The sequence below is a fragment of the Humulus lupulus genome, chromosome X (genome assembly GCF_963169125.1).
Source record: "Humulus lupulus chromosome X, drHumLupu1.1, whole genome shotgun sequence".
Classification (NCBI taxonomy): Eukaryota; Viridiplantae; Streptophyta; class Magnoliopsida; order Rosales; family Cannabaceae; genus Humulus; species Humulus lupulus.
Genome location: NC_084802.1, coordinates 122,802,633 through 122,815,523, shown reverse-complemented (window position 1 = coordinate 122,815,523; position 12,891 = coordinate 122,802,633). Strand labels below are relative to the sequence as shown.

At 38.2% G+C, this 12,891-nt stretch overlaps 1 protein-coding gene across 1 annotated transcript; it reads left to right on the top strand.

Annotated features, from left to right (window-relative positions):
* The first annotated feature begins 324 nt into the window (after nt 1-324).
* On the top strand, nt 325-8,239 carry LOC133806217 (uncharacterized). The gene is made up of 3 exons (XM_062244343.1): nt 325-430; nt 6,797-6,982; nt 8,037-8,239. The coding sequence occupies exons 1-3, from the start codon at nt 325-327 to the stop codon at nt 8,237-8,239; spliced, it is 495 nt and encodes a 164-aa protein (XP_062100327.1).
* Nucleotides 8,240-12,891: the final 4,652 nt, after the last annotated feature.

Sequence of the window (12,891 nt, the reverse complement as noted above, 5' to 3'; positions counted from 1 at the left end):
GGAAAGGAGCAATGCAAAATTTAATGGATTGCTTGTTGCATAGACAAACATACTAAAATCAAAATTGAGAGATGCTGAAGATAAAATAATTCTTGCCAATTCAAAAGCCTTTACTTTGGGTGAAAAGGTCAGATTGCTTGATAAAGAGCTGAAAGAATCTGAGTTTCTGCTGCTGATTGCAAAGTATTCTGCAGATGGTAGTCAGGAAGAGCTTAATGCTCTATGATGTATAATCAATGAAATGGAAAATGTAATTGCAGATTCTGAAGTGAGGATATGTAAAGCAAAAAGTAGGGCTGAAAATGCTGAAACCAAGTGTCCAATATGGGGATTAATGAAGAGCTGGGCCTTCTTAAGAGTGGTACTCATGCCTCTGACAAGGTTGATTTCCTTGAGAGGCAGTTAAGAGAGTCTGATGTTCAGCTACAATGTGCAATAACATATGCCAAAGCTAGTCAAGACAAACAAATCCTTCTGTATTCTACAATAGCTGAGTAGTGAGGGCAGAGAAGCCAGACAAAGGAGTTTTCATTGGAGGGGCGGAAGATTCTACCACTGGAGCATTACTGTGAGAAGTGTCGGAAGGCATTGAAGAATCAAGAAAGTAAAATAAACAAGAGAAAGCTGAAGAAGAGGATTGATGTTTTTGGCTGATAGCATTTAAAGAATAGAAAGTGTTTGATAAAAGCTCTGATCAAGTAATGGATTGAGCTACTGAGCTTTTGTATTTATAGTGTTTCATTAATACAGCAAAACAATATTTTAACAGCTGTATCCTTACCCAGTTGTTCATTTAGGTAAACAGTTACATAAAAACAAACTCTAAATTAATTTAACAGAACCTTAGTATAATATCTAACATAATCATGCCAATCAACGAAAGCTTTCATTGAGTTCAAGCTACAGACCTTGAACTTTAATGTCAGGATAAAATCTAATTCTTTGTTCAAGCTGGCAGCAGGTGTTTGTTCAAGCTACAGACCTTCAAGACCTGCTCTATCAAGTACAAACCTACAGAAAATATAAAATCAATTAAACCAACAATTTTGGATATATAGGTACAAGAATAATGATCCCAGAAATGGCCAGCACACATGTCAAACATCAGACAAGTTTAAGAATTTATTCCAGTATATTTAATTCCAAATCAAAGAGCCAAATGTAGCATTAAAATAAAAACATATAAATTTGAAAATCTTATAAACAAAGATCAACAAACTCTTTTTTATACCACAAATTTATAGTTTACATAGAGGCATTTTATCAACAATTTCCTAGCACTATAAATTTGTGAAAATGAAGAAAAACTCTCCATGATAATGATAATGATCCCAGTGGAAATTTTTTTGCAATAACATAGTCACAATTTTATTGAGTAATTTTAACAAACACTTAGAAGGCATTTTAAAATATGTATAATATGGAATATTCAATTTCATTTAACTTCACTAAATTTTTATACACACATGAATGTTAATTTATATGTACGATTGCAACAAACACATACAGTTCAAAAAAATTTTAAAAAAATAAAAATTGAGGAAGGAGGAAGAGAGAAATTTAGTCTCAAAAGAAAGAAGAACTTACCAAGCAGATTTGAGTGGCTGTGGCAGAGGAACAGAAGGGGAAAATTGATGAACAACAGTGCAATGGAGATGGTGGAACAGCAGTGCAGTGGAGATGGTGGTGGAAAATCGATGAGAGAAGGAGAAATCAATGGTGGTGGAGAAATTGATGGGAGAGGGAGAAATCGATGGTGGTGAAAAAAATTGATCGGAGAGGAAGATATCGATTCAGGAAGAGCTATAACTATAAAACCGGTATGAGTAAGGGTAATATAGGAATCACAGCTATAAAATCGGGTATATTTAGTTAAGAGTTTGATGCTGGCTATATTTAGTTAAGTATGTCTAAAAACGGGTATATATGAAAAAGACCCATTTTAAAAGCGAAGTAAAAGAGTTTGAAAATGTTTTTACTTCAGTTTTTTTGTATGCTCACTATAAAAACCGAAGTAAAAGTCTATATTTCTAGTAGTAATATGTGGAATTATTTGTTTCAAGATTTTCTCACATGTATTTCTCAAGTAAATTTTAATATCTTTAAAACATCATTCTTTTTTTATATAAAAAATACAATAAAAATATAATAACGTTAATTACTATTATTATGTCAATTTTTTAAGAATATTATGATTTATCTGTTTTAAATTTTGTTCAAATAGATTTTTTTTTTTATCTTGGGCTTGTTCAAATTGATTTAATTGGATATATTTTATATTATAAAAAAATGTTTGAGTCGTCCATTTGGAATGTCATAGTATTTAATTATATCTTAATATTTTAAGAGTGAGACCTATCACAATATTTTTCTAAACTAACAGTCCTTAAAACAAGTTAACACCTTATCTACAAATTAACGACAAACTTGGGAAGGTAACAGTTTTTTAAAGTAAAAAAAATTAAATAAAGTGTCAGAATTATACTAGTTATATATATTATGATACAGCATAATTTGACAGGGAATCATGATTCGACAGAGGACCTTTGGTTTATTTAAAACTCTGGAGAGCCAATTCATGCATGCACCTGATTGGTTTGACACATATCCGCCTCTCCTCTCTCTTCTCTCTTGCATTGATGTCGTACCAGTAATAAACTGACACATCATTTATTATATTTATCGTCTAAGAAATCACCTAACAGTAGCTCTTTCTTCTACCACACAATCACATTCACACAGTAGCAAAAGTTTATCATGTTAATCATTTTTGTTTAAATTTTTTTATTTTAAATAATTTTTTGTTTTATTATTTATTTTAGTATTTTGTAATATCTCGCTAGGTTGTTGATTCTTTTATTTTAATAATCACTTTCTGTATTTCCTCTTAATAAATTATTTTTTGATTTATAAGATACTTAGATAATTACGGGATCACAATCACGTTAATATTTAATAATTATTTGTTTTAAAATAAATAAAAATAGGTGATTCTAACATCACATTTTTTAACGTCTCTTTCAAAATAAATAAAAATAGGTGATTCTAATATCACTTTTTTTATCTCTTTTTTTTTTCTGCAGTAATTTTATCTAATACTTTTATATTATACTATATTTCAGATTTTTTATATTATTTTTTACATTATCTAAATATTATTTATTAATTAAAATAAAAAAAATTCAAAAATTAATAAAATAACTAATAAGAGAGAGAAAGAAAAATAAAAGATAAAAAATATTTAATGAAGCTGTAAAAGCTTAACTACATTTGGTGAAAAATTTATTGGTGATAAAGACTATGTATTATAACTAAACATTTTGAGCACCAGATGAGTTGAATTTTAAGTCCTTGGCTATTTTTTTTACATATTTCCTAGTTTAGAGCAGCCATTGAGAGATTGCTATAATTAATTGTACGCAACTATATTTTCTTTTAAATTGAAATGAATCTTTAAAAAAACACTTGAGCAATTAAAGTTTATTTTACATAAAATATTAAGCTTTGGATATTGTTCATAAATTAAGTTATTAATTTTAAAAAACAAAAATAAAAACTTGTAACTAATTTTTCTTATTTCTTTTTTAACTACGGATGATGATGAAGAGGCCTTTAAACGACTCTTTATATATGTAAGGTTCTAATAAATTGTTTTTATATAATTTCAAAATTTTATAATTAATTTAGGTATAAAAAGATTAGGAAAAATGTATAGCAGTAATTATTTGGGAATAATTATAGGATAAATACTCATTTGGTATCCTGTGTTTTATTAAAATACAAACTTGGTATCATCTTGTTGACATTTGATTTGGCCAACGACATGGAGTCAGAATAACGACAAAGAAATAAGAAAGCAATCAAGAATGCAATCAAATTGTAAGAAATGACACAAATGATTTATAGTGGTTCGGCCCCAACTATCTGATAACAACCTACGTCCACTTTGTCTTATTATTGATGTTGAATCCCAATGTCGTGACGGTTCTTGAGTTTCACAAACCTTAGGAGAATTACAACTTTTCGGTGGATAAGAACACTTACGCTCTTTCTAAGAGTATTCAGAAAAAATGTTCAAAAAAAACTCCCTTCCTTGAGCCCTCTCATGCATATTTATAGGCTCAAGGGGGGTTATATGGGCCAATGGGCCTTGATTCTCCTTAATATCAGCGTATTAAGGCAATAAAAAGAATATAATAAATGTAGTTATTACAAGATTACATATCTTTAAAGGAAATAACCCGAAGCATGCGACCAGTCTGGTCGCATCCAATCGTGAGATCTGATGAAGCAATAAGGAGCTGGTCGATAGTCGAACAACACCGCTTCACTTTGACGCTGCCACGTGCCAACCGCATGCAATAAATTCTTGCCACGTCATCAGGAGCAATTTTTGGGTAAACATTTGCCCCCCAAGTTTATTTTACTGCGACCAGCATAAAGCAAACTTAGGAGTCCGACCCTTCGAATACCCCACCAAATCTATCAGAGGTGTCCATGCCTTCTTGAAAAAGGCAACCAATCACGTCTTCCCAACTTCCCAAAAGTTGTCTGACGGCTATTGAGTTTCCCCATGCCTCGAAAAGTTACCCAAAATGATTACCTGGGTAACCGCTTCTCGGCTAATATAAATAATCCTTTAGAAGCCAGTTTTACTTTTTACATTTTACTTCTACTTTCAAGAAAATCGAAGAACAAGATGCACAACTTCCAGAAACTCAGACGGTTCTTGGTGATCTACGAAATTCCTGCCCAGCCAACTCGACTTAGCGTCTCTAAAATCTACTCCATCTTTTATACAAGTAATTTCCTCAAACCTTTCAGTTGTTGATGTGCCATGCAATATTCATTTCACCTCCATTTTTTACTCTGAGTTTCTGAGTTCTTGAATATTCTTGATTGTTTTTGCACAAATTTGTTTCGGGATAAACAGGCACGCAGACTTAAGCTTGAAATAAAATTTGTTAGGGGTTAAGGATTAGCTTGGTAGTTAGGATCATGAATTTAGGGCGTAAAATCAAAGTAAAAATTCGATTTTTAAGCTTGTAGAAAAACTGAGTTTTTCCCGCCCCTTCAAAGTTGAAAAAGTTTTTCCTGAAAAACTTTTTACTTCTGCTTTTAGATCCATTTTCCAAACTGCTCGTATGAAACATAGTGTTTTTGTTAGAATGTTGCTGGTTGTATGAAAGCTTAACTTTTATACAAGAGCAACGTTATTCCAACTCCTCACACAAGTTTTTTAGGTCGTAGATTCTCATCTCCCTTTCTCTGTTCATAGATTTTCATGCAAGATCCGTGGGGAGGTGAGAGGCCAATTGACGACGACCTGCTCGCTCAGCTGCTCGTGGATGAAGAATAATCGTCACTACTTATCCCAGATATCCCTTTTTCTTGAATTCCACCCAACAGACCTCACTCAAATCCACCAAATATGGGTAGAGTAAAATACACTGCCCAGAAAAAAGAAACCGTCTAAACCTTCTGAAAATCAGCCTACTCCTCGGGCTGAAATTCCCTCGACCAGTGGTAGAGCTGAAAATACGCCCAAGCCAGGAATCCAAACACAGGCCAAACCCCGAGATACTCTTCGACCAAACGTCGAATGGTATGTTGCACCCCCTAGCCGAATCTCGGTTAGGATGATAGCCAATTATATAAGGAAGTACAGACTTCCTGGGGTAACCTTAATCCAACCCACCAGAGACCAACGGGCAAACCTGCCTGGAGGCGCCTTCAGCGCCTGGTCGAGGTATCATATTGAGGCAAGAGCAATCCTGCCTCTCCATCCTTTTTTCTAAGGAGTGGCCAACTATTTTGGGGTCGCTCCTTTTCAAATAACCCCAAATGGGTATAGGATGCTCTCCGCACTCTATATCCTATACAGACATAAAAAGTGGTATGTTCCTACGCCACACGAGGTCAATTACCTGTTCAACCTCAAATCCAACCCCAACCAAGAAAATACTGGGTTTTTTCATTTTTTCCACCAGGAAACGACTCGTATCTTCATGAGCGAGACTACCTACAAGTCCAATGTAGGAAAGTACTTCTAGGAGTACTTTTTAACCACAGACCTGGTTGCCAACAACCTGGCCTTGACCGAAGGAGGTATATTTTCTACTTTACTGATCGCTTAAATACCATTTATCATTCCCACGCGTTTATTATACCCTTTATGTTGTTCAGGTCCATGGTTACGACCAGCCCCCACTCCAGAGATGGAGATTCGAGCGGCCCTTTTGGCCAGCATGACTGACGTAGAGAAAAGTGTCAAACAACTGGTTACAGAGGCCAATCTGAGGCTGGTCGACCTTTTGGCACCTCACCAAGATGTGAGGGAGTCCACAGCGGGGAGTGGCACTGGCGGCGATATCCCTGAACAACAACAAAATGTGTCACAACTCTCGACGAGGAGGGCAACAGGCGTGACCATTAATGAACCATCCAGCGCCCTGCGACCTGCCGCTACTTCGGTCCCCCTAGGGAAGGGCAAGAAGAAGGCCTCCGAGCCTATTCTTGAATCATCGAACAAGAACGGTACTGATTTTTTGCTTTTAGATAGTCTGCCTATTCTCTGTCACCTATTTGACGGGGACGACAACTTTAAATACACACCTACTTTAAATTCAGACTTCTTCAGGCCAGAGAGTGAGTGTAGCACTAGTAAAGTAAATAGTGTAGTGACCAGTAATTATAGCTCGGGTATTATGCTTTTAATTTCTCTGCCCTTGTTTTCTTATCTTAGTAAGCTCCTTATATTATATTGCCTGACTGTTCGCTTGCTTCTCCCTTGCAGACATGCCTGCTGGCCAAGCCTTCGACTTGTATGCCAAATCAACGAGCAAGAAAAAGTCCAGCAAGCGCCAGCCTAGGGAAGGCTGTAGCAATCCCTCTGCAAAGAGGTCTCAAATAGAGGACCCTCCTATGCCTACCCCCACAAAGGAGACAACTCCTCCACCAGCTCCTGCCAAAGAGACATCCTGTTAGAGAATATATATTATTGCTCAATGGAATTATGGAAAAAACCATATACAACTCTATGCAAAAATACAATGGACAAGATAATATTGATTAAATAAATATTACAACTCAATTGCTCAAAATACAAGTAAATAGAAAGATGTAGAAGAAGAAGATTACAAACTCAATGCTATAATAATACAAGTAAATAAGAAGAACAAAAGAATGAAAACACAAACAAACTCTCACACTCAACCAAAGTGTAGAGTAGTGGGGATCACCAACTTGAACAAGGTTCAAGACCTTTGTCCAAAAGCTTATTTCTCCCTATTCTCTAAGCACTAAGGGATCTCTCCAGGAAATAGCTCTCTGGAATTATCAAGCCTCAAGGTGTATTTTTCAGCCAAGTGCTTTGTGGATGAAAAATGGTGTGTCATACAAGTGAGCATTAGACTCCTATTTATAGAGTTTGAGATACCCCTTTGAATTTCAAATTCCACCAACCCTCATGGATGTTACCAATGTTTAATTGGATGTTTATGGAATTAAAATGGAGATTTGGGAGTTATTTGGGATGTTAGAACCGTTCAATTTGGAAAAAACTGAAAATTCACATAGGCTGTCAGCCTCACTGGCCGCGGCCACGACTTTTCAGTGGCCGCGGCCACTAGCTTTTGTCCCCCAGGCCGCGGCCACAGGCCATTTTCAGCACAAAAAAGTCATTTTTCCAAAATGTTCCAAAACGTCACAAATCCTTTCCCACATGATTTTGTAACCTCCAAACACCTATTGGGAGTTAAAAACATGTCTCCAATAGTCATATATCATCATGACTTTATGAAATCCAATCTCAAATGTGTAACATATAATATACACATTATTGGGTAATATTTGGGAGTTACAAATTTGTAACTGATTTTGTAACTCCAAAATATGTCACATTTGGGCACACACTTTAGTCCAATTTTGTGACTCTCAATAAAATGTTACAAGGTGTGACAAATCACATTTTGTCACATTATTTAATCTAATATTATATTATATGAAATAATATAACACATCCCCACCGATTCTAGCGAATCAAGACCCCCCAGCTCCGGTCGAACAGACTCCTCCACCAGCTCATGTCGACCTCACGCCTCCAGCTTCCACTGACCAGCAGCATACTGGTCGCCGAGAAGAAGCCTCGAGAGAAGATCTCATGGGCGTGGTGCTTAATTCAGCCAAGGACAGGCTGTCCAGAATAACAAAGCACCGTCGCAGCCGAAAGGCGATTTAAGAGACTGGTTCCATGGCGGTTGATCAAGTCTTCAACCGCGCACTGAACGAAGTGCTCGCTGTAAGTTGTTGTTTTTTATCGTACTTTACTTACTTTCTTCGTCAATTTGTCCCTACTAACAACTTTATCTCTTTTTGATTGCAGGGAGTTCTTACCATGACCTCTAGCTGGCGGAGCTCGAGGACACTGGCCGCTCAGTTCGAGAAGAAACTTAGTGATCAGCTTAGCATTGCTGAGGCCCAATATGCCGAGCAGCTGAAGGAAGTTGAGGCAAAGCATACTAAGGCACTCAAGGAGGCCGAGGTGAAATACATCGAGGCGCTGCAAACGGCCAAGGCCAAACTCGCCTCCCTCGAAGAGGAGCTGCAGAAGAAGGAGGCGAGCATTGCCAAGATCACCGCTTCTAAGGAGCAGTATAAGGAGGTCTCGCTCATAAACTACTAGGAAGCCCACAAGCTCTAAGAAAAGCTGGAGATAAGCCACAAAGAGGTTGCTGCATTGGAGGGGGAAAATGCCCGTAACCTTGAAGACTACGAAGGGGCGGCGTTTGAATGCTTTTACATGTTCTGGAAAAGCAACCCCAGCGCCAATTTTTCCTATCTTCCAGATCATATCAGGGATGCGGAGCTGTCGAGGTGTGTTGCTCACCTGGAAGAAGAAAAGACTCCAGGGTCTCTAGAGATCTCTTTAGTAATTGGCATTGAGGGCGTCTGAGAAGAGGCTGGAGTTATTATCGACCAGCAGCAACAAGAATCACCACCAGATCCTCCGGCTACCTCATAAGTCTATTTTCTTTTTCTTTTATTTTATTATCTTTTAAATACACGACCTACAGGTCGTGATGTAAAGATTTTTTTTTTTATTGCTGCATGGGCAGCTTTTTTCCTTTTAATCAGACAATTACATCCGAGCAGTAACTGCTCGCGGTGTAAAAGGATTCTTTTTTGATATTATAATATATTTGCACTTTATTATAACAACTGTTCGCATGACCGAACTTAACATAGTACTTTGGATTGATTTAACAAAATAACAAAATTTTTGAAAAATACTCTAAGTACCCTAGCATGCTTTCACTTATTTTGCTCATGTGTTTACATACCTTTCAATATGCTTTGCTTATGAGATGCCTTATATGCCCCCCAAGTGATGGAGGAGCTTTAGGTCCTCGGTCACTTACCTTGACCGAAACCTGCTCGAACATTTCTGCTCGGAATAATGACTTGTAAAAATGACAATACAGTGAAATAACACACGTAATGAGCAAATACTTGTAATAAATACAATAGTTGGCAAGAATGACTGGTTGCGCATAGTCCCTTTTATTTCTCGTAATAAATGGACAAAACATGTCTATACGAGTGATCATCAAAATGATCTTACACTTATAAGCGATCAGTCACATAAAATGACCAATCCTTTTTCATAACTTGTAAAAAGAAAAATTAATACAAGCCAATTCTTTAAGAAGAATTGTTTATTGATAGTACTTACGCAGGTGTTCTCCATTCTAATAGCGAGGAATGAGATCTCCATTTAAGCAAGCAAGTTTATAGGTGCCTGGTTGAAGGACTTCTTCAATTTGGTACGGTCCTTCCCAATTAGGTCCGAGTACTCCAGCGGCCAGATCACAGGTATTGAGAAAAACCTTTCTAAGTACTAGCTCCCCTATACTGAATTTCCTTTTGCATACTTTAGAATTGAAGTACCGAGCGACCTTTTGCTGGTATGCTGCTACTCGGAGTTGGGCTTGCTCACGCTTTTCATCGACAAAATTTAGAGATTCCATTAACAGCTGGTTATTGGAGCCTTGATCATACGTTATTCTTTGATGTGACAGTGGATCTAACTCAACAGGCAACATGGCCTCATACCCATAGGCCAAGGAAAATGGAGTATGGTCTGTTTCTGTTCGATGGGAAGTTCTGTACGACCAAAGGACTTCAGGCAATTGCTCTGGCCATGCCCCCTTTGCTTCCTCAAGTCTTTTCTTCAGAGTATCTTTTAGCGTTTTATTAACTGCCTCGACTTGTCTGTTTGCTTGAGGATGAGAAATTGAAGAAAAGCTCTTGATAATTCCATGTCGCTCGCAAAAATCTGTGAACAGATCACTATCAAACTGGGTGTCGTTGTCTGAGACAATTTTTCTTGGCAATCCATAGCGACACACGATGTTTTTTACTACGAAATGCAGCACTTTCTTGGTTGTTATAGTTGCAAGTGGCTCAGCTTCGGCCCATTTAGTGAAGTAATCGACAGCCACTACGGCGTACTTGACGCCGCCCTTTCCCGTGGGCAGAGATCCGATTAGATCTATACCCCAGACTGCGAACGGCCATGGACTTTGCATCAGTTTTAGCTCATTAGGGGCTGCTCGTGGAATTTTGGAGAATGTAACGCCCTACTACCTTAGAGCCGTTACTAAGTGAGTTTAAAAAGGAAATTGTGCATTTAGTTGACTCTAAGTGGTTTCTAAAACCAAAAGTGTGAATAAATCAGAGTTTAAGGCTGTACTCTTCGAAAATGATTAGTTTCATTGAAAACGTTAAATGTAAAACATCTGGGATCCCAAAGTAAGGTTTACAAAATATTTACAACTCAAAAATAGATTTACACTTGATCAGTTATCAAAAGAATGATTTAATACAGCCATATACAAAATGCCCCCAACCAAAACAGTCGGGCAGGCCGAACATGTACGCGCCGCCCCCACGCTCTCCATACTCATGGCCGGTTGACAGACTCCTTGCTTTTACCTGCCACATGGAGCACCCGTGAGCCGAAGCCCAGCAAGAAAACCCAAATAGTACATAACATATGCAAATCAAATAGCTGGCATAATTTACTGATAAATAGGAAACCATCATAATAAACAAGTACGGCCATGCCGCCCCTGAGGCCTTACCAAAGCCTGGGGTTTCGGTTCTCACTGCGAGGATAACTCATGTATCCCTTGGGTCCCACCCTGAATATAAGCATCCCATGTGCTGTGTGTTACTTTCGGCCCCACGGCCGTACCCGGCCTACACCGCACTCGGCCCTTGCCGTTCATTTCATCATAATCACACATATAGTACATTCAAAATAATCACACACACATCATGATTCATTTAAGGTTAAACATTTGCACATAATACAATCTGGGCCATGCCCTACAATCACTCAGTGGGGCCATACCCTATTCTCGGGTGTTACGGCTTTCTTACCTTTAGATTCAGTAGCCTTGATCAACCTGACTCCTTGAGCACGATCTTACCCGAGCCCTAGCGCTTACCTAAGCAAAATCCACAAGTCAAAGTCATCACCAACCCTCAAGTCCGAAACCTAGCCTTGGGACTAATCCCGAGCCCCCGGGAAGTCCTAGATCCCCAAAACAAAGTGGCGGAATCAAGCCCCGAACCCTAGGTCAAAATCCCTTCACAAAAGCCCAAAAATCCCCTCTGTGAACAGTGCAGCGCTACAGCGCTCAAAAGAGGGCGCTGTAGCGCTACAAGCAGAACCACCCTCACCAGACAGGGGCTAGCGCTACAGCGCCCCCTGCCTAGCGCTGTAGCGCTAGTTGCAGCAGACCAAAACCAAAAATCGCATCTTGCGATTTTCTTCCCCCATTTCGAACCCAAACTTGCCCAACTCTTTCTCAAGCCCAAAAACAAACTTATACACACCACACACTCATCCCAAGCACCCCATGAACTCAATCCCAAGCTCAAGCAACCCACAATTCAAAATCTAACCCAATGAACCCAAAAACCAGAAAATCACTCAAACAACAAGGATAGGGTCTTAGAAATCATACCGTGGGTGGAATTTCAACCTTGAACTGAACCCTAGACCTCCTTGGCTTGCACCTTCACAACCTTGACCTGTTTTCCCCAAAAACCCCATCCATTTAGCTCAAAAAAACAGCTCAAAACCAGCAAAACCCTAAAACCGAAAACCTCAAGAACTTACCTCGAATCTCTGATTTGATCTTGCTAATCCCTTGCCAATCCTCAAGCCTAGCTTAGGATCCTTGATGCTCAGCTAACCCTAGCTTCCCACTGAGCTTAACCTCAAGAAAAATCAAGTGAAGTGGTTGGGAGAGCCACAAACCGAATCTTCAAAGCCAACCCTTCAGTTTTCCCTCTCTTCCTTCTCTTCCTTCTTTCTTTCTTTTCAGCCTATGCTTTTCTCTACAAAATCCACTAAGTATAAAGACCTTCTTTATTTTATCTATTACAAGCCTAATGACCAAAATGCCCTCCCTTACTAATTCTAAACCTTTATGTCCATAAAGGGCATTTTAGTCATATTACCCAAATTCCCACTAATTCCTCAAGTGTTCCTAAAATTCCCGCTCGCTACCCAATACCGGATTAATCATCAAATATATTCCCAGATTCTCAATTAAACTCCCCAGGCTTAACCCAAGCCTGGTACAGGTTCCCGCTTTGACTTTCCGCTAACCCGCTCATTCTAGGATCGTCTCGAGTCATAGATCACAGGTATCAACATAGTGTTGACCCAAACTCTTAAGTCTCCTTGTTTTGATGATTAACAAATATTTGATTATTATTTGTTACTAATGATTTGTTGATTTTATAGCAAAAACTAAAGTGAATTAGCACTTCAAAGTCAAAATTATGACCAAGGGCAAAATGGTCATTTTACCA

Excerpts from the sequence above, each read along its gene's own strand:
- LOC133806217 (XM_062244343.1), top strand. The coding sequence starts at position 325 with ATGGGGATTAATGAAGAGCTGGGCCTTCTTAAGAGTGGTACTCATGCC. Across the intron at positions 431-6,796 it reads GTCTGATGTTCAGCTACAAT|ACATGCCTGCTGGCCAAGCC; the intron begins GTGCAATAACAT and ends TCTCCCTTGCAG. Across the intron at positions 6,983-8,036 it reads TCCTGCCAAAGAGACATCCT|CGAATCAAGACCCCCCAGCT; the intron begins GTTAGAGAATAT and ends CACCGATTCTAG.